Here is a 27,873-nt window from a genome sequence, read left to right as displayed (position 1 = left end):
CATTTATTCCGTCCTTACGGCTTAACTGTACCTCGTAGCGCAACTCGTTCATTATTTGTTCATTAGGATCCGACGTTTTTTTAATACTCAGCGACTTTAAATCATGTGAAAATCTGATTTAAAAGTGCAACACATGCTGGCTTTTATCCCTAGATAAACAAACGTTTGTCCCTGTTCTATAGTTTACTACCCAGAAGCTGTTACATTGAGTTGTTTCCGGACTGGTTACCACGTCATCGGCTTAGACTTCGTGACATTTCAAAGGACACATCGCTCTCTTCAGAAGAAGAAACTGAGTCCGAGATTAAGTTCAGTGGTCGGTTTGCTGTGTGCACAGGTCGGTTCCGTTGCACTTCCAAATTCCGAGTAGTTTTAGGCCATGTCTCAATGGACTCATCGGCATTTTTTTTTATTTGCTTAACGGAAAGACATTGCAATTTTAAGGTTCTCTGCAAAAAATTAGAATTTTATATGGCCTACAAGTCATCCAAAGAAAATCATAAACTGACGCACTGAGTATCCACTAAACCGGCGGGTGTGACGTCACCGCATGGGAATCCGATGCCGCATGCTTGCATGTGTTGTCAGTTAGTCCAGTCGGGTAGTCGGGTTTTAGTTACCTGTTAAGTTTCGATTGAGTACGTTAAGATACCGAATTTCGTTAGCAATATGGAAGACACAAAACAGAAAAAAATTTCAAATATTGTATTCCCCAGTGTGAGAGCACTATTGTGAAGACGCCTGAGAAAATAATAATGTCTCCGTAATTCTGTCGTGCGGATTTAAAATCGATAGTCTATTAGTCTCTACTTTGGTTTGTTTTTTTTTTAATATCTTTTATTCGAAAATGACTTATTTTGAAAGCAACAAAACTACCCTGCGTAATTTAGGTATGTAATAAATACGTTTGTATCCTCTAGAAACACACAAAACACACTTATGTTTTCCATTGTTGATTTTTTTGTGAACATTATACAGGGTGATTCATTAACAATGGGAAAATCGAAAGCTGAAGATACTACACGTGAAATGGTGACCATTGGCGCAAACATGCCTTATCCGAAAGTTGATAGTTTCGGAAATACAGGGTGCTGAAAGTTAAAATTTTAAATCGTTTTTTTGCGATTATTCTGAAAATATGTAGGTTAGGAACTTGAAAATTTGTGAAACTATATTTTTTTAGGCGACGAATAAGATGCGTGTTGTAATTTCAGCATTGCTCATAGAGGGCGCCACTTACGACCAATTTTACCGAAAATTTAGTTAATAACTTTTTACCCTGTATATTTAACATGAAACTTGATTCAAAACCTGAAAGAGCTATCATTTTTCCATTAATTATGTACTCTTGTTTCATTTCGGTATCTCGATCCGTTTTCGAGAAAAATCGATTTAACGAACACTATGTTTTGATAATATGAGAAATTAAAAGCGAAACAAACCAAGTGTTTCTTCGTGTTATTACAACAATTAACAATAAAACAAATAAAATACGTAATTATGATTTAAAGTAATTGTTCGAAGAATCCACCGTTGACACTGATACACTTTACACGTTTTCTGAGAGATCTTCGAGTTTGAAACAACATATTGGGATTGCGTCTGACTTCGTTGGCAGCGATTTGTATTCTTTGCCACAACTCTTCACACGAGCCAATAGATTCTTTGTAAACTATATCTTTCATTCGAGACCAAATAGAAAAATCAAGAGGATTGAAGTCCGGACTTCTGGATGGCCAAGCAAAAATGCTTACATGGCCAATCCAGCGATTTGGAAAAACTGCATCTAAATATGCACGCACTGGCCAAGAAAAATGCGGTGGAGCTCCGTCGTGCATGAACCACATGTCTCTTCTTAAATAAAGTGGAACTTCTTCAAGCCGTGGAAGCATTTTTACTTGGCCACCCAGAAGTCCGGACTTCAATCCTCTTCATTTTTCTATTTGGAAGAATCTATTGGTTCGTGTGAAGAGTTGTGGCAAAGAATACAAATCGCTGCCAACGAAGTCAAACGCAATCCCAATATGTTGTTTCAAACTCGAAGATCTCTCAGAAAACGTTGTGTAAAGTGTGTAAATGTCAACGGTGGATTCTTCGAACACTGACTTTAAATCATTATTACGAATTTCATTTGTTTTATTGTTAATTGTTGTAATAACACGAAGAAACACTTGGTTTGTTTCGCTTTTAATTTCTCGTATTATCAAAACATAGTGTTCGTTAAATCGATTTTTCTCGAAAACGGATCGAGATACCGAAATGAAACAAGAATACACAATTAATGGAAAAATGATTGCTCTTTCAGGTTTTGAATCAAGTTTCATGTTAGACATACAGGGTAAAAAGTTATTAACTAAATTTTCGGTAAAATTGGTCGTAAGTGGCGCCCTCTATGAGCAATGCTGAAATTACAACACGCATCTTATTCGTCGCCTAAAAAAATATAGTTTCACAAATTTTCAAGTTCCTAACCTACATATTTTCAGAATAATCGCAAAAAAACGATTTAAAATTTTAACTTTCAACACCCTGTATTTCCGAAACTATTAACTTTCGGATAAGGCATGTTTGCGCCAATGGTCACCATTTCATGTGTAGTATCTTCAGCTTTCGACTTTCCCATTGTTAATGAATCACCCTGTACAGGTATTAAGTATAAAAATACTCAATAAATATTATATTATTAATATATTTATAAGATATTAGGTAGATTTTAAGTAGTTTTCATGGGAATAGAAATAGTAATAAGAATTTTGTATTTGATTAGGTAGATCTTTGAAACCTGTGACTGAAACGGTTTCGTCCAATTAAACGCAAAATCCTTATTCTTATTTACTATTGGTATTGTACAAAAATTTTGGCTACAAACGTACTTTAAAGAAGCTTAACGCAACCTTTGAATTTCCACTCCTCTCATCTCAGCACTGATAAAGTCGCGGTTTTTATTTTAAAAATCCAGAACCGTTAACAAACCTACTGATAGCAAATTAGAAGAATCTGCTTTTACGAAATTTTCTTCCATTTTTTAAATTTAATATGCACAAACACTAAAACATTCTGTAGATGCAGAAACTTATCTGAAAGTAGCGCCAAGCGGGCTGACCGTCCCATGCGGTGACGTCATTGTCACGGGTAAGACCAATATTTGCATTTTAAAAATCATATAGTTTGAAAACCGCTCAACGGATTGAGTTGAAATTTCCAGGATCGCCTAATCATGAGCAATACTTTGTGTAAGAACGTTTTTGAAAATTTACTGAATAACCCATTGAAATTATCTCGATTTCTCTGGATTTATATGGCCAAAATGTTAATTGAATGATTGCTTTAATTGAGAATGTAAACATATCAAGTATGTGTTTTTCCATTAATTATTTAAACATTTCATTTTATTTTGGATAATGATTTTTTACTAACTGTTTAATGAGTATTAGCGTGGTATAATCCAGTAATAGTGGGGATACGTTTTTTCCCGCTGTCTAACAGTTAACTATCTTGTCTGTGAGGTTCGATGTCTTGCCTACCTAGATTTCTGGTATCAAAGAAAAATATCTCCGATATAAACTGAAAATGAGCTCGGCAAGTTTATTCTGATAAAACTGGGATATACAGGGTGTCCGGAAATGATGAGCAAAAAATTCAGGGGATAATTCTAGACCGAAAATAAATGCTACCTCTTTCTATAACATTTTTTCCAAAACTGATTATTAACGGAGTTACAGGGTGTTAAAGTTAAATTTTATTTGCAGTTTTTTTGCAATACCTTTTGCCACACTCATAATATTTTGACGAAATTTCGTATATGGGGGTTTTTCGGGATGAGGATTATAAATTTGCCCACCGTTTTTTCGCATTTTGTAGAGGGCGCCACATACGAGCCTTTATTTTGATTTGAATGGTTCCAACTTTTTTGTGCTACACTTTATGCGAAATTTGACTGAATATTTTTGTTCTCCTAACTTTTTTACATAAAAAAGGTATACTTTATTTGTTTCGATAAATCTAACCGTTTTCGAGAAAAACGCTAAATTAATTTATTTTCTACATTTAACATAGCATGCTTAGTTGCCTTGGTAACAAGTTTGTGGAGAATTAGTTTTGACTCATAGTAATTTTTGTGAAAATTTGTTGTTACGCTGATGGTGGTTAATGATAAATAATAAAAAAAATAACGTCCTCAACAAATAAAAAATGGTTTACTAACAAAATCATAAGGTTAAAATACATAAGTTACTAGAGCAATACAAATACAAATTAAACATTCAAATCAAAGGTTCAAGGTGACGTCCTTCCTCTTCAATGCATAAATTAATTCTTCTTAAAAAATTCCGGCGAACTCTATGGAATATTCCTTCCTTTTGCTTAATTACCTCCCAATTAGGAACAATTCTTTCTCTCAGTTCATCGACGCTATTCACAGGTGTCCTGTATACAAGCGTCTTCAGATAGCCCCAAAAAAAGAAATCGATTGGGTTTAAGTCAGGGGATCTAGGGGCCCACTGTACAAAACCACCGCGTCCTATCCACCTTTCAGGAAAAGTTTCATTTAAGAATTCTCTGGTCGCTAAACTAAAATGCGGTGGCGCGCCATCTTGAAGCAGCCACATTGCATTTCTTAATCCGAGTGGTACATCTTCCAATAGAATAGGTAAGTGGTTTCTTAAAAAATCCAAGTAAACTTCACCATTGAGTCTTTGTGGAAAGAAATGTGTCCCAATTAAGTAGTCCCCTACAATACCGGCCCACACGTTGACGGAAAACTTATTTTGATAACTACGCTCTATTGATAAATTAGGATTCTCATCAGACCAAAAATGCTCATTGTAGAGGTTTATTAAGCCATCATGGCCAAATCCAGCTTCATCCGTGAAAATGATATTACGAACAAAATTTTGGTCACCATTATGAAGTATTCTTGCAGAAATTCACACGAGCAGCAGGATCTACGGCAGATTAGGCTTGCAACTTTTGATAGTGGTACGGATGAAGGTTTTGTTCGCGTATTGTTTCATGTACGGAGCTCTTTGGAATGTCCTCCTGAATAGCAATTTTTCTTATACTTACATTGGGATTATTCTCTATCGATTTCAAAATACGAGCTTCTGCTTCTGCTGTTCTAGTATTCCGTTATCGACATACATAAAAAATTCTAGTTTTGAACGATCCAAATTGTCCCAGTCTTCGATGGATAGTACTGAACATTCGCGATTGGGGTAGGTTTCTATTTGGAAATGCTTCGCGATACAAACGTCGTGCTGCAAGAGCATTGCCAGCAGCTAAACTAGAGCTACTAAATTAGAGTAATTGTTGTTCATTTTTATTATTATTTTTATGATAACAATTACTACAAAAGAACTTATACAAAATTACTATTTGTCAAAACTAATTCTCCACAAACTTGTTTCCAAGGCAACTAAGCGCTTGTTTCCAAAGCATGCTATGTTTAATGTAGAAAATAAATTAAAATGATTTGGTATTCATCACATGCAAGCAATATTATTTTAGCGTTTTTCTCGAAAACGGTTAGATTCATCGAAACAAATAAAGTATACCTTTTTTATGTCAAAAGGTTAGGAGAACAAAAATATTCAGTCAAATTTCGCATAAAGTGTAGCACAAAAAAGTTGGAACCATTCAAATCAAAATAAAGGCTCGTATGTGGCGCCCTCTACAAAATGCGAAAAAACGGTGGGCAAATTTATAATCCTCATCCCGAAAAACCCCCTATATACGAAATTTCGTCAAAATATTATGAGTGTGGCTAAAGGTATTGCAAAAAAAGTGCAAATAAAATTTAACTTTAACACCCTGTAACTCCGTTAATAATCAGTTTTGGAAAAAATGTTATAGAAAGAGGTAGCATTTATTTTCGGTCTAGAATTATCCCCTGAATTTTTGTGCTCATCATTTCCGGACGCCCTGTATATATATCACAAAAAGCAGTCGCCGCAATGTTTGCGAAAAACATCCGTTTATATATTCCTGAAATCTGTCCATGTCGGTTTTGTTATCAACTAAATTAATATTTAAACGTCTATCAATTCAGGTTTAAATTGAAAACGTGTTTGTCATGTCCTAATAAAAAAAATAATTAAAGCGTAAATATTACAAGAGGAAAAATGTGAAAAATCTATTTGTCTTGATGAAAAATAAATAAAGCTATGTGTGCTACCCTGGAGGGTGGTAAAGAAACACTTAGCTGGAGTTCACAATGAAATCATTTATTTCTAACTAATAAACAATATAAATACACAACTATAGGTATGTATACGAACGCATTCAACAGCTAAGAATACAATATTATGACATATATGTCATATGTCATAAGCGTCCCTGATCGGTCTCCACACTATGTAAAATATATTACAAACAACACGGCTTAATTAAATCAACCTATTCTGACCCCAGGAACTGGTTGTTCCATATACGGGATCATTATCTGTGGATTATTCTATTTCAACAGTCGTTATTTTAGTAACTGCCGAACATTTAAAAAAATTCGTAAGTAAATTTTATCAGCGCTAAAATTTTAATTAAATATTTTACTCACTAGCGCGAAAAATAAATTGTTCGTATTATATGCAGGGTGATCCAGTCATAATGTCATTAATTTTAAGGGGAGATAGAGAAAAATTTGTAGAATACGAATGCGCGATTTAAAAAAATGAATGCATATTTACGTTGAAACAATCTGCATATTTTCTACATATCCCCTCTCCATATGTATGACGTGATATCCAAATTTGCGGGAAAACAACGATTCAATGTTGAACGCTTTGCGGTCTGGTCGCCCGTCCCGGTACCGGAAGAAAATCAATTTTCTAATTCCCTTTCATACGCCACTGATTTAACAATATTCATCCTAATAAATTCTACTCGAAACCTTATTACAGCGAAATAAACGAATGTCAAAACCTGACAATCCACGGGAGTTAGACATCCTGTATAAAAAAATCCCGCTGTTTCATCTGCTGATGCAAGACTTTACACCAACAATTGGATTACTCATTTGCTTGTTTACTGTTAAATGACGCTATATAGAAAAAGTGAGCGTATATCCAAAGCCATTAAGTGTAACAAACCCAAGTTAGTCACAAGGAAGTGTTCAATTCGTCGCCAGCTCTTAAGATCTAATTTAACTATCAAGTCTGAGTAAATACGTTTGTTTTGAACGTATAGACTCGAACAGAATAGAAGTTTAGCGTTCTAATGATTTGCACCTACGTCGTATTTACGTAATATATACTGCTATTGAATTTCAACAGACCGTTAAAACTTTTAAAGTGTTGTACAGTTAAGGAAAAAAGCTGTAGCTTCTGTTAGATTTGCGTCATAAATTTATTTAAAAAACGTGATATTATTTAAGGTGATTATAGTGTCCAGTCAAAACCTTTCTGGTCAATAACCGGTTTTGACTTATGACACTATTCCTCGACTGAATTTGGACAGTGTCATTTACCTAAACAAGCTGTTTTTACTTTCGTGACATACAGATATCTTAAAAAATGTAATGTCCCTTTGTTCTGAGTTTTCTTGTATAGATTACAGTAGCGTACGATTTATTTCCTTGTATTTTACACTCCACCCATCTGTCATTAGTGTTGAAGAAAATATTAAATACAGTGTTCATTTCTACTACTAAAATTACAATTTTTTTGCGTGTAGATTTTTTTTTCCATTATTTAGCGGACACCGTATAAATAAACTATGGAACTGCAAATTACGTTTCTCTAAAATGTACCGCAGCGGTAAATTGGACAAATATTTAAGTTGGCTGTTTATTTAATACAAATTTCATTGTGTAATGATAATACTGGTATTACTGGTGTAAACAGCAAATATTTTTTTAAAATAAAGTAATCTACTTTGAAGTAAAGTTCGTCACATAACCACAAACCGATTCAAATTATTGCATTGTACTCCGAACTATTATTAAAAAACGGTTGAACCTATTTGAAAAGGCGCTGGTCTTGCTTTCATAGTACGTGCGGAGTGGCAGGTAGCTTCGAGCAGCAGTAACCGTTTAAAACGTAACACTTTGTTATTATATTTATATCTCACCCATTCACACTGTCTGTGGGCATACGGTTGTCCACCTTTACATACTGATGATAACTAATAAGTTCGAAACAGACACACCTGTTTACTAGACTTTGCGGATGTAATGCAATGCTGGTTGCATTATAGTCCAGTGACAAGGCGAAAATAAGGTAAAAGCTCCCAATTTTTGCGGATAGCATGGATTTTCCTGAAAATTTGCATACAAGCTCATCTGACCCCCCACTTCAAATGTTATATTGTCTAGATGTGCGCTTTTTTCTATTTGGGGGTGAAAACTACCCTTGTACGAAAAAAATGCGAAAATCACAGATTTACTTATTTTAAAGATTCAATTCATGTTCAAATATATTGGAGAAAGTTCCTTTCATGTTTATTACGTAATATAATTTAAAAATTTAAAAACTACCTTTCTATGGCCAAAAAAATAGAAAAAACGTTTTTTAACAGTTTCAAATATTCTTTTGGTGCATTGACAATGTATTGCATTTCTTTTGTTATTCATTAGAAAGCTTACGACAAAGTGCAACCATCTCTTATAATAAAATAAACAAAAAAATATTATTGAAAGCTTGAGATGTTTTAATGGTATGCATATGTTGAATTATAAACTTTTTATTGGTTCTCAAATGATCTATGATATATTGCAACTTTTCAGCCACCCAAAAAACCTTTATGGAAGACCTACCCCTCATAAAAAAACCCTAAACCTTATAGAAAAATTTCCTAAAAATTATATGTGAGTATGATGATATAATATATTTTTTTTAATTTTATTGAATTTATTCATAATATTTTTTTATTAAATTATGGAGGTATATCGGGGTCCGAGGGAAGTGAGGATCGCAGGGGGGGTCCTATGCTTTTCTTATGGGACTAAAACCCGCTACTAACTTGAAAAAATTAAATTCTATTGAAATTATTTGCGATAAACATCTATATAGCAAAGAAATCTACTTAATATGCACATAACATCCATATTGAAAATTAACAACGTAAAAATATCATATTTAAGTAGTTTTAAATTGTATTTAATGAACGCATAAACACTATGTAGATGTGGCAACAGCGCTAATAATCGTGTGCAGTTGTACACACTGCGAACCTACAGACCTCGGACATCGGAGATATTGCGCGTCAAATTCGGGTAAAGATGCGTACGCGTTCAAAAATGTATTGTGTGTAAACTATGCAAAATATAATTATTATATATAGCAAATATATCGTATTATCCTCGCGAAGATTTCTATCCTTTATTTAAAATCCGTAAATCATGTGAACTGGTAAAACAACGAGAAAATAATTATGTTAATTTAGTTCTAAAGAAATGAAATGACACTGGTGCCCATCTCTCGTCCAAGTCAAAGAAAATGTTGGATATAATTTTGAAGGTTCTGTGATAAAAATTACATTATAATTCACTGTTCGTGTTTTTCATCTCTATTTTAGTATTTTTTAGATATAAAGTTTGCTGAGAAATATTTATGTTCCTTTGTTATTCTGTACAAATGCTTTTATCTCAAGTATTACTAATTATATTAATCAAGTAAAGAAAACTTTATCTAACCCTATATTGCTGGGTACAGATTACGATGTTTTTATAAACCATTAAATATATTAAAAGGATTTATCAACTGTATTTTTTATTCCAATAAATATATCACAGCTTCCTAGTCTTTTTTAATTAATCTAGTTTTTTAAAAACATTACAAAAAATCATATGTTGTGGATAATTTATTGTTGATAACAATGTACATGCGATTTAGGAAAAATGTATATGTTTGAAATCAATTTCGTTTTTATCAAGTCTTTCTTGGTTTCTGTTTCTAATTAATACAGCAGCAGTTCAAAACTTACATTAGTAGATAATACTATCTATGGAAAAGTTTTGTTTCACAATTTCTACATTTTTTTCTCAGTTATGGGCAAAAAAGAGCAGGACCGTTCATCTTCGCCGTATAAACTTAAACTTATGTTAAAATGAACAACTGTCAACAACAATATCTCAAAATCCAGATTAAAAAAAAATTTTTTTTTAAATCTGACTAACAGAGGGAGCACTGGGTAATATGCTATATAAATTTCAAGTACATCTATGCATTTTAGTAAACCCGATATACCTCCTTAATATCAAATAAAAAAAATTATATACATTATAAATGGATGTATTGTACAAAATGTTTTTAAAATGGTCTGCTATTTTTTACATGTGTATATAATAAAATATTTAATTTTCATCACTACCATCACTCGCTTGGTGCCAACCTAAATTCGAGGCCTCGGCCAATTTCCGAATGTACACATACGTAATACATGTGAACTAGGATACGTGTGTGTATGTATATTATTAAAATACTTACTCAAATCAGTTCACAAGTGCTCCAAAATACACAAAGATGATAGTAATTTACCGCTCCCAAAATTTTATCGAAAAAATGCGATTAATTTTTTACCACAACTTTTGTAATTTTAAAGTTATAAATTTACTCAAAAAACCATTTTGTAGGGAATTTAAAGCACTTTAAGTTCTGTGATTTGAAGTTTTTTTGAGCCCTTCGATTTTTAGATTTGTAAGCTAAGGGCTCAGGAAAGGCAGTCTTGGAGCTTAGTGTTGAGTTTCTAACGGTTATGACTCAGTCAAATTTTGTCCTACAAAAATTAAAAAAATCAAATTGTTCAGCAAGAAAAAACCTACAATTTCTTATTCTATCATTTTTTTATAACTGGTAGTTTTTGTAATATTTTGAAAAAAGGCGATTTTTTAAAAAATTGAAAAATTTTATTCAAAAGTAAATGAATTTTTTTTTAATTTAGGCTTCTAAAATAGTTCAAATTCCCAGAATCTACTATTAGTACATAAATAAAGTAAATTGCAGAAGGAGTACGTTTAATTTTATTTTCCCGTCAAGTCATTAATTTTAATATCGATTTTTTTCTCAAAAATCAAAACAATCATATTATTTTCATTGTAACTTCATTTCATGCTAACGACTTTTATCACCACTCAATTTAAAGGTCTTTTCAAGAACTTTAATAAGTGTTGTACAAGTTTTCCTCGAAAAACCTTTAATTTTTCCGCTACAAGACGTTGAACGTTTCGTTTATAGCTATCTTCGTAATTGACTTCAACTTCTGGGAGTCATAACTCGGGTTCTATACCACCTACAAGAATAAAAAAGCATTTTCTTTGCTATTTAATTGCCTGCATTTTTGCTTATGATCATTTTTTTGATAAGACTTGTAGTTTTTGAGATATTCGCGAAAAATGGCTCAAAAACATGCATTTTTTGGGCTAAAAACGAACATGTTTAGGCGCAAATAACTCAAAAAGTATTGACTGTACAAAAAATTCTTATAGAACATTTTTTGCTTAGAATTCGTCCCTCTATCGAATCGTGCGGTTATTTTTAATAAAAAATTTCCACCCTCCAGAAGGGGTGGCATCCACCCTAAGGTAAAAACACTACACACATCGGTACTATATAACTTTTTTTCTTGGGCTATTCCCTAGCTACAGTTCAAATTTCACATCAATCCATTCCATCCGAAAAAATTGGTAGCCAAAATGCTTCAGTGACTGGAGTATTAGCCCGCGGAGTAGTTGTTTGTTAGAAATAATTTTTATTTGTCGCTCATTTGCATATTGTTTATTCTTTTTTAGAATCGTAACCGATATGGATCGCGTTCCTTTGACGCCGAAAAACTGGATAAGCGCACAACTTTCTAAATTAGAATTTCGCAACAAAGCGAAAACAAAATTTTCCGCACGATAATGGCACATTAAAAATCTTTCGGTTTTTTTTTCCTAAAGCTATATCCTCTGTTGGGACTGAAGTGAAATGAATTGTTTGTTTCCTTTCCCTTAATAGAAGGGTAACGGTGAGAATAAAAACTCGAGTAAATAAAACTTCGCTTTGCTCTCAAACAGAATAGGGGCCTTAGCTCAGCAGTTCCAATAACCGGTGTTATAACCGCGTTGTAGATCGTTAGGGTATTTTCGACGGAAAGGCAAAATCGCCACGTTTAGTCGCGTCTGCATCCCAAAATATTAAAACTTTTTAACTTCGGCGCGGAAACAAAATTTACCACACTTTTGAATGGTATATCATCCCTTTTGTTTTGTCAGCGTTAAATATGGAATGGCCCAATTTCAGAATCAGTATTATTTTAAGGGGTAGACCCGATTTTTACGAAAAAAATTACTAGATGCGACAGTATCTCACTAGTGTGCTTCCAATATTACTTAAAAGATTGTGCTTGGAAAACAACAAAATCATCATCACTTGGTGTAATTTTCCACGAGATTTTATTCAGCCATTCATTGTAAACAAAATCATTAATATTGGTGACTCCAAGATTTAGGGATTTTTAATTGACAGTACCAGCCGTGAAATGTTGGTTCCCTAGGCTCGACAATCACGTGGTTTGTTATCGTTTATGAAGACTCTGTACTGGAATGACAGTGTCAAAAGATTAGATTAATGCGAATTATTTTTGGTAATTTATATATATTTTTTTAATTTATTTGAATTAGCTTAATACATTTCCTTGCATCTCCTCGTATAAACCGGACACGCTATATACGGATGTTTCTTAATAACGTGCTAATATTTAAGGAGGTTATTCTTGGTTCCATTTTAAGAAAAAAACGAATATTTAAATCAAAATTACAATAATCGCTGGATAGGTCGCGGAGGACCACAGTCATGGCCACCTAGGTCCCCGGATCTCAATGCTTTAGATTACTTCCTATGGGGTCATCTCAAAATATTGGTTTACAGCACACCAATTCATACTGAAGAGCAGTTGAGAAATCGTATCATAGTTTGTTGCGAAACTATTAGAACCACTCCCGGCATTTTCCAAAGAGTACACGAGTCCATGAGAAGAAGAGCAGAGGTATGCATATTTGCAGGAGGTGGACATTTCCAACATCTGATATAATTTATTTCTTTATGTGTTCAGGGTAATTTTCTTTTACCATTCCAAAATATATGTAGAGTACTGTAATTTCATAATTTCAACGTTTAAAAGTTTTTGTCGTAATTAAATTATTGTTCAAAGTTACATAAATCTTTTTTTTTCTCGTAAGTGGTCCAATAAGATGCAAATGAATGAATTTTATTTTTTATGCGAAAACCGTACGTCAAACGAAAAAAATTCAAGGCACCACATTTGCTCAGGAAGGAATGAGGATTTCAAAAATGATTTTTACTTTAAGAAAAAGCAATGGCGTAACATATTTTTCTTCAAAAATATTCAATATAAAATCTGTACAGACGCCACTGGCAAAAATAATAAAATTGTACATCAGAAAATACATCTCGATGAATAGAAGGCATGTACCAAATTTTAAAAAATATCTAATGTAATACCAGTTATCATAAAAAAATGTTTTTTCATAAAACTTTAGCGCCCTGTAGTTCAAAAGTTAAGACTTTTAGGACATACGTTCATATGAAGTTTTTTTCTTAAAATGGACCCAAGAATAACCTTAAATATTAGCACGTTACTAAGAATCACCCTGTATATATATTTGTTCAAGTTAAAATTTCGCAAAATTTTAAATGCGATTTTGAGGTGTTTCTTTTTTATCAGGCAGAGTATATACGACACACGTGAAATGTATAATACCTCTGCAAATACTGTTGGCCGGACTAATGGACTAATGGTGCGCATTATCTCTGTAATCTGACAAATGGCGCTATAGATAGGGGATTGTGTGACAAATTAAAATTAACAATGCCCTTTCAAAAAATATAGATAAACGCGCTATTCCCATAAAGCATTCTTAAAAACCATATTACACCCCTCCCCGATGGGGCTGCTGATTCATAAATAATTTTCCCGACTGCAGTGCAGAAGTGACGATAGAGCTGCGTAGGGTGACCACTTCATCGTAAAACCACGTAAGCATTGCTAAAAAAGTATTCAATACGAATGTTGCTATAAGTAAAATTCTGTATCAAAAACGTTAGTAATTACAAATATTTTTTATTTAATATTATTTATATTTATGTTTTTGAAAGCGAGGTTAAAATTTATGATAACAGCTGCCTATTTAAGTCAACTCATTACAGGAACAAAAAACTGTTTCTTGTAAATTGTGGGCATTGTTTCTGGGTCGTTAATTGTGATGTAATGCATACTCGTGTATACATATAGAAAAATAGAATTAATTGTAATTAATTAAGGAAAAAGTATAGTAATTTTGTTTTTCTACTGAAACTGCACAGCTTAAATAAGGAGTACCTATTGTTTTCTGATTGAAATACGAAAAAATATAAATCTATAAAAAATTATAAGTTGTGAGGTTTTCAGATGACGTAAAATTAAAAAATAACTTATGCACAACAAAAGAACGCGAAGGCAGCAGGCTATAAATGTTCTTTTGCCAATAAATGAACTTAAAACGTTTTTAAAATTAGTTATCGATATGTGAATATATTTTCCAAAATCTAACGATTGTCTCTTATAATCCTTAACAAGGTCGGAGGTGCGTAATCTTGAAAATCGCATCAAATAATATTAGTATTAAATTTAATCTTGTTCCACTTGGTATAATAATAGTTTAATTAAAAATCAACTGAAGTTGTTAATTGTATATTTTGTCATTTTTAATTATAAATGTGAAATAGATAACCAGCTTAGCAAAATTATATTAAACTCACTGATGAATTTGCTCGGTAGAAAAAATACGCTCGTGTGAAGGAGCGCTTATATTTCGAAAAACAATTCTAACGCAAAGAACTACTATTTTACTTTACTTACTATGTTTAATAAGATATTTTACTTTATGAGGAAATTGATAATGGAAACTTAAAGAAAAGACAAAACCATTTTAACATTGGGAAATTAAAATCCCTTCCCCCATCCGATGACTGTCAACCGTATTGTGACATCATTACTAGCACCCTAGTCCGTAAAGACATCTTTATAATAATGTTTTGACATTATATGATCCTCGTAAAACAAAGGCATGGGGCCGCATCATCCTCTGAACCATAATAAACTTTTATGGCGGTTGTATTTAATTTTTCTGTGGTAATAGGTTTCATTTCGACTTTTTGTACAGGGATATTCACCATAACATACTATCCCCTTTATGTCGTTTCCTTTTATAAAACTCCTTTGCAGCTAACAAGTTCAAAAAATAAGAGATTCGAACGCTCAGTTATGCAGGGTGTCCCGTTCATGTTTCAAAAAAACTTGTGTGCAAGTTCCTCATGGAAAAATAATAGGGGTAGTTCATGTTTTTTCTTAGACGCCCTGTTTTCGAGATACAGTGTGTTGAAGTTGTTACTTTCCAAATGGTTTTCCTTAATTATCTTTAAATCGGCTAAAGATAAAAATGTCAAAATTTGTATACGAGTAAACATCAATTGTGCGTTAAGAATAATGTGCAAACGGTTTCTTTCTGAAAAGCAGTGTCGCCGATACAGATAATTGGAGGGGTACAATCGAAAGAAAATATATGTTAAAAATTAAAATTTACTACATTTCTAATCGGTTCTGTAAACTCTAAAGCATACTACAAAAAAAGGTATACTTGTCGAAATTCGGTAGCATGTACCATTTTCTAGAAAAATGAAGTTGCATAGTTTTACATTTATTTAATTGTGCAGCTGTTCTGTTCTGTATGTCTCCGAGTCTGTTTCCTAATATTTTTGTTTTTATCACTTTTTTAAGCATTCATGTCCATCAACAATTCAGTCCATTCAACAATTGTTTATTTTAGTAATGGTAGTGTAGTAGTTTACAAACTCTAAAATTAGTTAATAATAATTACCATAACCTGTTTATTTTGATTAACTTTTTCAAATGTTAATTTACAACAATCTGAAACTTAAAATAAATTTTAATTTTTTTTTTTAGTTAAAACAATTTAACTGTCTCATGTGATACGTAAGAAATTAAAATTATAGTTGGTAGCTAAATATCTTCAACTCATTCAATGGTAAAGTCCTCTTTCAATTTAATATTTTGTTAATGTACTTGTGCCGCTTTATGTGAGCAAAAAAAAATGCAACATCATTTTCCTCGAAAATGGTACATGTTACCGAATTTCGACAACTATACCTTTTGTTTGTAGTATCCTTTAGAGTTTACAGAACCGTTTAGAAATGTAAGAAATTTTGACTTTTAACATATTTTTTCTTCGATTGTACCTCTTGAATAACCTGTATCGGCGATACTGCTTTTCAGAAAGAAACCGTTTGCACATTATTCTTAACGCACAGTTGATATTTATTCGTGTACAAATTTTGACATTTTTATCTTTAGCCGATTTAAAGATAATTAAGGAAAACCATTTGGAAAGTGACACACTGTATCTCGAAAACAGGGCGTCTAAGAAAAAAACTTTACATAAGCTACCCCTATTATTTTCTATTCATGAGGAACTTGCACACAAGTTTTTTTTAAACATGAACGGGACACCCTGTATATCTCTGTTTTTCAAGCAAATCCCATTGTTGCAATTTGTTTTACATATATTCATATTAGGACAGTTAGTTCTCACAACAGTTAACACCTCTGCATATGTGACAGAACTAAGGCATACTAATATTAATCTTAATTAATAACTAATATTTGGAAATACATATGTATACATTGTTGTGCGCATGCGTGTAGTCAAATCTATCCCAATATTTTTTGAAAAATTACTCTAAATAATTTTAAAACAAAAATGTGATAAAATTTTGTATAAACAAATTGTAGGAAAATACATCGTCACTTAAAATTCGCTAAACCGTATCACCTATAATATTTAGGCTATTGTAAACAATCGAGGTATCAATGATAGATATTTTCAAGGCCTTCTGAACTACCTAACTGTTTTATTTAACAAAATAATTGGATTTTTTTGAACTCGCTATATAAATATTGATAATGTAACTGAAGTCATGAAAAGGGTTTTAGTTTGATATAATAGGTCGATAGCTTTTGTTGTGTTTAAAATTGCAATGGTTAAATTGCCTAATTTAGTATACAATTTTTCTAAGAAAAAATTCTAAAATTTTCAGTTATATCGTTTTCCGAGTTTGTTTGAAAATTCATACGAAAATAGAAGCATTTTCCTAATGCCATTTTTGCCCCTCTTTCCGAATATAGAAACAGATTTTGATTGCAACGTTCTATGTTGTAGCGACCATCATCAGTTTATTTCTTTTTTTTTAATACAAATCTATCAATATTTTCTCTCTCTACTTTCTTCCTACTCCGGTGATGTGTAATACGTTGCTGTTAAAAATGTTGTCATGTTCGAAATATTTGGAATTATTCAATTTTCGTGACTGAAAACTGAGATGCATTAACCAAATTTGGACAGGACATAGCTAATACAACACGAAGCATCGCCTTATTGTTAAAAATGTTGTCACCGCCGTTACTTATGGTGAAAATATATTATTAATATAAGATAAATACATTATTAATATAAATTATAAATTAATACATACCAAATTTTTTGTTTATTTTTATTTTAATTAAACAGTTAATTCAGAAGGTCTTGAAAATATCTATAATAACACCTCGATTGCTGCGATATCTTAAACATTGTAGGAGGTATTTGCTTGAGAAATTTTGTGACAAGTTTTCCGCGTATGTCCCACACTATTTCCATAAAACTATGATTAGTAAGAGAGATAAGGGAGTAGAATGTTAGTAAATATCACTACCTCATATTTGTCATTGGTGGCTAAACTTTAAATAATTATTTTAAGAGCGAGGTCACCATTTCCCTTCTTAGCAAATAAACAACACTCAAATCACATAGCTGCATCAGTAAATAAATTAATTTATGGGTAAAAAAAATATAAGTAAGGATACAGTATCTTACAATGCATAATTGTTGTATTCTAATTGTTAAATTAGTTTTTGTGAATATCAAATGAAAGTGCATAAATAATGGCGAAAAAGTTGTTGGCGATTGCGCTCATTTAGCGAGTTTTTCAAAGATTGCGCTGACGTTCCTGTCGTGAAAGTACAGCCATGTTTCAACTTCAGTTGTTACAATTGGGTTTGTATAGTTAGGATGGCTGTTATCAATCATTTCGAACAATTCCTGGCAACACTTCGTTCTATCCGAAAGAATAAACTTTTTGTACGTTCAAGTTATCGCGACGAGGAAATGAATTGCTAACATTTTTATTTCACTACGAATTTATTTCGCAGCCTTTCTGTCGCACATTCATCTCGTTAGTCTTCGGAAAGCCCCCAGGAAAGACCGAACTCCAATTTTCTTATTTACACATATACCCTATTCAAATCATAATACCTATAGAGGTGATAGGAGATACGGCGATATGAGGGTAAAAATGTACCACACAGAGTTATAACGGAAATATTGGAAAATCCTCTCCCCCAAACCTTTCTTTTTTAAGATACAGAATGTCCCAGTTTAATCTGACGAATTTAAGGAATTGATAGAAAATTTAATTTAGGAAGAAACTTCTTAGGGTGTAACTTTGAGTGGGGAACTGGGCTGTGCATTGTTGTCAAATCTTATTTGTAAAGGAAAAGTTATTAAAAATCAAATTTCCACACCACTCGCCGTGAGGGTTAGCACGTTACTTTACTACCATCCCACAAAAACTAAAATTATATTCTTTTAAATAAGACACACTATGAAACAGTATTTAACAAGTAACCTAGCAGCAACTTTCCCCAAACCGATAAAGTCCAAGATTAAACAAACATGTAACCAAATGAAACAGTGCAGTTTTGGAGCATTCTTGTTTTAATCAGGTGCGAGGACAATAACAAAACAGTGGTTTTTTAGTGTTCGACGCCTCCTCCTTATTAAAAAAAATATATATGGTGATTTTAAAATAACAAGTCGTAATATTAAATTAATCTGTTTTCACAAAATTATTTGTAATTAGGTTTGTTGTCCAACAATGAATTAAAAAAATATTTACAATTAGTAATGTACTCTGTACTAATTAATATTAGGCAATATTTAATAAATCATGTACTATTTTTTCTTTTTTAGAAACGATAGAACGTTTTGTTTTTAATGTTTGACTACAGTGTTATCAAAAAAATATGGCGACTTTAAAATATCACCTTGCTAAGTTTTACAAATACAATATATTTTATTTATTTATTTAAAAACGACCGGCAACGTTTATAGTGCAATAACACAACTTCCTAGTGCCCCGATTTACGCCGCTCAGTAGCGTACACAAAAATTAAAGTGCGTTTTAAAAAACGAATCGACTCGACTATTTATTTGACTAAAATGAAAATAATAATTTCAGATTCGAGTTCAGGGGAACACGTACTATTACCCCTAAAAAACTGACCCGCCACTTAAAGTTACATCCTGTATACAAAGTATTGAAATATCGCCTTTAAGATAGATTTTTTCGCTAGTGTAGTAGTAGATTAGGTGCACTTTTATTTTACTGTTTACTTTTGTTATAAAGTTATACAATACATAAACAATGCTATTATACGCCAATGACAGACATGAATTTTATGTATGGGTGTGCTAATGGTAATGGACTTGGAGCTCTGTATCTATGTTGAAATTTATCCTAATCGTCCAGTTCCTTATGCTGGAATATTCACTAGCTTCATCAACGATTCCCAGAATCGCAATGGAGTTTTCTCAACAAAATTGGTTACACCCTGAATATTGACCTTTATCACGCATTTGTTTCAGAAAAATGAAACTGGCTATAGTTATAATCAACGTCGCCTTGGCTATCTACTTCCACTATGCTTGGTCCTTCAACGGCGAGCTGGCCGAATTGGAGTGTCCCGATGACTGCGACTGTCACTATTTCCGGGTCAACTGGGTCACCGATTGCTCCGACAGCAATCTGACACAGATTCCTTATAATGAGTTGAGCCCTAACGTATACGTTTTGGACCTCAACGATAACTTCATCAAGGATGTGGAGCCCTTCCCTCCCGATTTCAAAGTGAGGAGGTTGCAACTGTCTGTCAACTTGCTAACTGAGTTGAAGAAGCAGTCATTCGCCGGTTTGCATTATTTGATCGATGCCGATTTCTCCTACAACGTGATCAAGAGGATCGACATAGATGCCTTTGAGTAAGTCAATAGTTTAATTATTGAATATAACAGTAACGGGTTAATTAACCGTAATAATTTATGGTACCAATCCTATTTTCTCTTGAATTTCACATACCTTTCCAATTAGATGGTGTGGAAGAGTTACGTAGAACGCCCTGTGCAAAATCGGTTTTAAAGTTAGACTAGTAAGGGCGAGACTCGAAAAAACTTAAATTAGTTGAGTAGATCTGTGATTAGTTTGACATCTCCCAGTATTGGAGAGAATTCAGAAACCAACTTTAATGAATCAATTGTGGGCATTAATGAAATACCAATCCTCAATATCAGTTGTACGTAACAAGAATAAAAGGTCCATTATTTTCAATTTCGATGGACATTTTTTATAGCGGGCAGGGTTTAAAAGCCTGATGTAAAAAGTGTTCATTTCAACAACCTACATGTCAATTTATTTCGTGGTCAGTGGATATTGTTGCATAAAAGTCTCTCTAAACCGTCTTTTTGTTATTTGAAAAATGTAGGTAAACAATTTGGCTTGCCTATACATGGTGATTCATTAACAATGGGAAAATTGAAAGCTGAAGATACTACACGTAAAATGGTAACCATTGGCGTAAACATGCCTTATCCGAAAGTTGATAGTTTCGGAAATACAGGGTGTTGAAAGTTAAAATTTTAAATCGTTTTTTTGCGATTATTCTGAAAATATGTAGGTTAGGAACTTGAAAATTTGTGAAATTATATTTTTTTAAGCGACGAATAAGATGCATGATGCAATTTCAGCGTTGGTCATAGAGGGCGTCACTTACGAACAATTTTACCAAAAATTTAGTTAATAACTTTTTACCCTGTATGTCTAACATGAAACTTGGTTCAAAACCTAAAAGAGCAATCATTTTTCCATTAATTATGTACTTTTGTTTAATTTCGGTATCTCGATGCGTTTTCGAGAAAAATCGATTTAACGAACACTATGTTTTGATAATTCTAGAAATTAAAAGCGAAACAAACTAAGCGTTTCTTCATGTTATTACAACAATTAACAATAAAACAAATGAAATACCTACGTAATAATGATTTAAAGTAATTGTTCGATGAATCCACTGTTGACACTGATACACTTTACACAACGTTTTCTGAGAGATCTTCGAGTTTGAAACAACATATTGGGATTTCGTCTGACTGCGTTGGCAGCGATTTGTATTATTTGCCACAAGTCTTCATACGAACCAATAGATTCTTTGTCAACGATATCTTTCTTTCGAGACCAAATTGAAAAATCAAGAGGATGAAGTCTGGTCTTCTGGGTGGCCAAGCAAAAATGCTTCCACGGCTTGAAGAAGTTCTACTTTATTTAAGAAGAGACATGTGGTTCATGCACGACGGAATTCCACCGTATTTTTCTCGGCCAGTGCGTGCATTGCATATTTAAACGTAGTGTTTCCAAATCGCTGGATTGGCCATGTAAGCATTTTTGCTTGTCCACCCAGAAGTCCGGACTTCAATCCTCTTGATTTTTCTTTTTGGTCTTGAATGAAATATATGGTTTACAAAGAATCTATTGGTTCATGTGAAGAGTTGTGCCAAACAATACGAATCGCTGCCAGCGAAGTCAGACGCAAATCCAATATGTTGTTTCCAAGGACATTTAAATAAAGGGGACTATGCATGTCACAGTCTATCTCATATGTTGGGTGAAGCTAGACAAGGGGAAAGCAGAGGGCTTTATTTTCATCCAACTGATGCGCGCGATTACATCTCCAATGTCGTACATTTTGGATGGGTCAAAATAAAATATTTTATAGTCCTAAGTCAATATATTTCAACATCTACTCAGTATTTTTATAATAAATATATATAATATTTTTATAACTTCTTGGAATCCCAATAACTAACCATTTCTTTCTTGTTGCACCATCCCCAAGCATCCTAAAAACGTTCACATTTCACTTTTAGAATACTGAGGCAAATTTTCAGTGAGACATAAAAATATATTCCCAAAGGAGAACATCAAATGGTTGAATGAATGCAACTTTCAGTTGATTGCATCTTCGGTATTTTTATGTATAAGTGAACCACCACCATATTTTTGCTGTTGTATTTATTCAGTTTTTATGCTCGTGCATTTAGTAAAATTGTAAATATATTTTTGAAAAGGTTTTTGTCGTAGAGGAAAATGAAAATGATGAATGATTAAAATTTGTAATGTTGGGTATAAGGGATAACATTGAAATACCTATAAATATATTTTAATTTAATTTTAAAAAAATACCAAGTCAGTTTTATAAAATTTTACCGTTATTCAAATAAAAGTTACCCACACGCACGACAATGGCCACAGTTGCATATACATTCCAAAGTCACCTTCAAGCACGCTTACCTGTGGAAAGGATAGCTGATGTGGATGTTTATAATCCAATTTCTTACAAATTCTGCACTGTCTAACCATATTCACACCTTAAAAGTTTATCCAAAATACATGTATAAACACTAATCACGTTTCACTTACTAAAATCACAACTATTTTCTAACAAGAGACGCCATATTCTGCCAACCACGGCAGAACGAACGAGGAACACGCTACAAATTATTGCGTAGTTGCCAAGTCTTCAAACATGGCAAATATGAAAAATGAAAAATAGTTTAATATGTACAGAATTTAACAATATTGTATGCATAACTTAATAAAACTATCTTATAATAATAATTTTCACAATTGTGATGAAAATTGCGATAAAAATATTAAGTACATTTCCAGTATAATTATACAGCTGACAACAATGATGCAATTAGACTGTGAATAGAGCAGGCTTCATGTAGAAATGTAAATAAATAAGTCCCCTTTATTTAAATGTCCTTGGTTGTTTCAAACCTGAAGATATCTCAGAAAACGTTGTGTAAAGTGTATCAGTGTCAACGGTGGATTCTTCGAACAATTATTACTTTAAATCATTATTACGTATTTCATTTGTTTTATCATTAATTGTTGTAATAACATGAAGAAACACTTAGTTTGTTTCGCTTTTAATTTCTCGTATTATCAAAATATAGTGTTCGTTAAATCGATTTTTCTCGAAAACGGATCGAGATACCGAAATGAAACTAGAGTACATAAATAATGGAAAAATTATTGCTCTTTCAGGTTTTGGAGCAAGTTTCATATTAGACATACAGGTTAAAAAATTATTAACTAAATTTTTGGTAAAATTGGTAAGTGGCGCCCTCTATGACCAACGCTGAAATTGCAATACGCATCATATTCGACGTTTAAAAAAATATAGTTTCACAAATTTTCAAGTTCCTAATCTACATAGTTTCAGAATAATCGCAAAAAAAACAATTTAAAATTTTTACTTTCAACACCCTGTATTTCCGAAACTATTAGCTTTCGGATAAGGCATATTTGCGCCAATGGTCACCATTTTACGTGTAGTATCTTCACCTTTCGATTTTCCCATTGTTAATGAATCACCTCGTATAAGCGATATAGATACGATATTCATAATTAAAATAGTTCATTTATTTACCACTATTTATTATTTTCTGTCTCACTTCTTCATTTCAGCGACTCTGCTGGTTTGATAAACTTAGAGCTGCAAGGAAATCCTTTGGAAGAGGTTGAGGGACCTTTCTTAATTATAAAATCCTTGCTCTATTTGGACATCAGTAATTGCAGCTTGAGAAATTTAAACGACCAATTCTTCAACAATTTAACACATTTAGCCACCTTGGATTTATCAGAGAATCCTCTTGTTTCTATAAATAATAACGTATTCGATCCATTGAACAGTTTGGAAACTTTGAAGATGAATAATTGTAATTTAACACATATCGCGGATCATGCGTTTAGAACTTTAAAAAATCTAAAAAATTTAGAGTTGAGTGGGAATAATTTCTATGAGACAAATTGGGTGGCAGTTTTGCGAAATTTGGTGCTTCTGGAATATGTCGATTTAAGGAACTCTGGTATAACAAGTTTGTCAGGTGATCTCTTTGACAATAACCAATATCTGCGCACACTAATTTTAGCAGAGAATAATCTAGCCGGATTGAATGTGGGACAAACTATAGGGAGCCTTCAGAACCTTGATACTCTAGACTTATCTGATTGCAACTTAACCCTTCCCTTATCGGAAGATGCATTTGCCAATGCTACAAAAATAAGGAACCTGTATTTATCGGGCAACACGTTGTTCGCCTCTGATTTACTGTTGGCCCTATCACCTCTAACAAACTTACACAAACTCTCTTTAAGCAATTGCGGTCTAAGCCGGTTGCCAGATACATTCGATAAATTCAAAAGTTTGCAAGAGTTAGACATATCTCACAATCCACTGAACGACGCCTTCGTAAAGCTACTGGCTCCCCTGGAAACTTTGGAATATCTAAACATGGGCTACAGCAACTTATCCCACCTAGCTCCGGAGTCCTTCTCGAAGATGACGTCCATGCGGCGATTGATTTTATCGGGCAACGATCTCAACAACCTCGAGGCAGGCCTGTTTGGGAATCTGACCCATTTGGAAAGTTTGGAGTTAAACTTTTGCGGTCTCCGCCGTCCACTCAACGCGACGTTGTTCTTTAACAATTTCACCTACACAGACTTAACGGAACTTCAGCTGGCTGGAAACCCGCTTCATGTTTCCAAAACAGGACCGCTCCTCCCCAAGCAACTTTCCCGACTACAAACTTTAGATCTCAGCAATTGCAATCTAACATTCCTCCCTCCTAACGCTTTTCATTGGACGACAAACATTACCAACCTCATCCTAGCCGGCAACCACTTTGCGTCGCCGAACGATTTAAGATTCCTCGAAGTCTTGCCAATGCTTGAAGTTCTTGATTTGAGGTATAACAATTTAACAACTTTCTCACCCAAAGAAATAACTTTGAATCCCAACGTTGAGAAACTTAAACTCATTGGCAATCCTTGGAGATGCGACTGCTCTGTAGCTAACCTCTGGGATTGGGCTAATATAGAGAAAGGAAACCTAGGAATTCTAGAGGGCTCAACGCTGACGCAAGAACACGTTTCTGTGGGCAAAACTAAAAAAAAGAAACTTCTCATTTGCAATTACGATACTGGTACCCAACCATTCACCATCGTCATGAACAAAACAGTACCTGGTCGTAGACCTTTCATTAATCCACAGCGCACATTGACAGCAACCAACCGTACGTGGGCCAAATACGTTCGTGAGTCTGGTTGTGAGCCGCAGCCAAACTTGCAAAGAGTCGCTAGATCTGCTGATGGATATGTCAACGTTATTAGCGAAGACGGTGTTAAGATGAGGTATGCAAGACATGGTCCCAATACTTGGTCCGCCGCAGCTATAAATGCAATTGTAGTCTACGCGGCCCTTATGGCTATTATAGGCGTAGCCTTTCTGCTAACTAAGAAAAAACGTAGTATAAGAATGACAGTTACTACGGATAAAACCAACTAGGTATGTTACATATTTTTTATATTAAATTAGTATTATTTTTTATTCGATTTTGTGATACTTTCTTTTTGCTTAAATACGCCTTTGTGTAATGTCACTATTTTTTTACATTCTTTTGTATTTGTACTGCATTTTTCTGTCTCTATTGTTTCCATACCTCCACGTAAATATTTGATCTGATTTTAAATATACTTGATATTTGAGATACTTAAAGAATGACTGAGATTTTAATTTGTCACAATTTTTTTCAGTATATACAAATTTTTTTAATAATTACCAGTTCATTTATAATAAACTTTTGTTTTTTCTGTTTCTCACAGAAATCTAAAATAATTTTGAAAAGTTGCAATATATGTTACTAAGCTGTCATAGACAAAAATTTCGTTTAATAAATAGCACAAATAAGTAATTCACTATAAAAGACTTTAATCTACCTCTCAGTATATAATTTTTGGAGATAATTCTCATTTAAAAAGAACCTGTTCAAATCTTTGCTTATTCGAAAACTTGTGTAGCTATTGGCAATTATTTAATTTTCGTTGTTAGTCATTACAACAAAAACCCAATAGAGTTAAACTACTATTAAGTTAAAAAAGACTGTATTTGTTATGTATGTATTGTAAACTAGTTGTGGTTGGAATTTTTTACCGCCAAATATATCTGTATACCTATTACTACTACATTTTTAATGACTGTTTTACAACTACAATCTATTCATGAAGAAATTGCAATACACCATAATCTAGAATGTGTTTCAACTTTCCTCAGTTTTTGAGTGAATTTCAATAAGCAGTGGGGTTAAGTATTCGTCTATATAAAAAATGGGACTACCTATAGGTAGTACCATATAATAAATCTGACCTCGCCAAATTAGCTTTTAACTAATTGTAAGTCAATGACTTTATTAATAAAGAACTGCGTGTTTAATCGTGAATAAATTGTCAATGTAAAACAGTCACATCAGAGTAGTTAAATAGTTGTAATTTATCTACATTATTTTAATATGAATAAAGTGTTGAATACTTTTTTATTTATATAGTATAATTAATACGCGTAGGACACCCACTTTCTATCATAATATTTGCACCTGTATACATGAGGGTTAGTCATTTGAACCCTCAGCTAGGTACGGTCTCGAGTTTGCATCGATTTGAAAAAAAAATCGATGCATTACTTTTGAGCGACACTGTACGTGTACGTGACCAATGTAATCAGATATCTTATTATATACCTAATATACGGTGCAAGGCACCCTAAACATAGAAATAAAACTGTCAATTTGTTTAAAAGCAATAAAAATTTATATAACTGTAATTGCGTTTCGTTCCCCTGCTTTTTCTGATGTAGTAATACAAGTTCCTGTAACGTGATCTGTGGATGCAACTCTCTGTTATTTGGGTAAGTTGGGGGGTAAATCTGTCAAATCAACCGATGCCGTCAGCTCCAGACAAAGCTATTGCAGTTGAGGAATTCCACATTTCAATAAACTTGGTGGATAAATTTAGTATTGGCAAACATCAGTAAAAATATAGTCGGCAATAATAATGATTTGTTAGACAATTTAAAATAATTACTACAGAAGTCATTAACGAAAAAAGGTACTTATCGACACCATTATTTCCGGAAAAATGTAGTTTCGAGACATTTCGTGTTCAATCGTTTGCTCGTGATGTATCGTGTCCAATTTTTTTTTAAATTAAGTTTAATTTTCAGTCAGATTCATCTAGAATTTACTTTATTCAATTTCCTGGGAATAAAAAATAAAAAATGGTTGGTTTAGATTAATATTGATAAGAGTTGTTCGTCGGGCATGATACTTTGTTGCACACGGTAAATAAGCATAATTACGAAGTGTGAAGATGTAAAAAAATATAATATAGTGTGTCAACGGATGAATTTGAAAAGGGAACTTTTTATTTCTCATTTTACAAGAAAAAGTAATAAAATTTGTTTTTTTTTTGGAAAAATGTTTTGTGGCTGAGTGCGTGTGAATGACAACAAATGAAGCTGAAATGTTGGCAAGCGATGCTCTATGATTAAAAACTAATAAGTTGCATATTTTTATTTCTGATAAATGAAGTAGACATCGTCACAAATAAAAAATGTATTTTTTATAGGTAAAATCCCTCTTTCGTACAAGATAACGAAAAATTTTATTGAACAAAGTTGTTCACAACTAAAATGTATGTCCATATACCATGGGCGAGAAGATAGTCGGTCTACTTTTAAATTTTTTTTTAATTGTAAAATTAAAACCGACTGCCACCAAATTGTTCCTTCTTTTCAGCTCCATCCGTGGATAAATTGTATAATACGTTTTACTTTTGT

At 32.9% G+C, this 27,873-nt stretch overlaps 1 protein-coding gene across 2 annotated transcripts in view; it reads left to right on the top strand.

The window, feature by feature from the left end:
- The window catches only part of LOC108910510 (leucine-rich repeat-containing protein 15), a 36,296-nt gene extending 9,437 nt beyond the window's left edge, over nt 1-26,859 (top strand). Inside the window, exons 1-4 of one of the 2 annotated variants that reach the window (XM_018715131.1) lie at nt 14,992-15,002; nt 16,609-16,615; nt 19,730-20,122; nt 23,667-26,859. In XM_018715131.1, coding sequence (XP_018570647.1) covers nt 19,734-20,122; nt 23,667-25,548 — 2,271 coding nt within the window. In that variant the 5' untranslated portion in view covers nt 14,992-15,002; nt 16,609-16,615; nt 19,730-19,733 and the 3' untranslated portion in view covers nt 25,549-26,859. Of the gene's footprint in view, nt 1-14,991; nt 15,003-16,608; nt 16,616-19,729; nt 20,123-23,666 lie in introns of those variants that run through there. The other variant, XM_018715130.1, reaches the window with a different exon arrangement.
- The last annotated feature ends 1,014 nt before the right edge of the window (nt 26,860-27,873 follow it).

Source organism: Anoplophora glabripennis, unplaced genomic scaffold, assembly GCF_000390285.2.
Source record: "Anoplophora glabripennis isolate ALB-LARVAE unplaced genomic scaffold, Agla_2.0 scaffold370, whole genome shotgun sequence".
Classification (NCBI taxonomy): domain Eukaryota; kingdom Metazoa; phylum Arthropoda; class Insecta; order Coleoptera; family Cerambycidae; genus Anoplophora; species Anoplophora glabripennis.
This window is presented reverse-complemented; position numbering and strand designations above follow the sequence as displayed.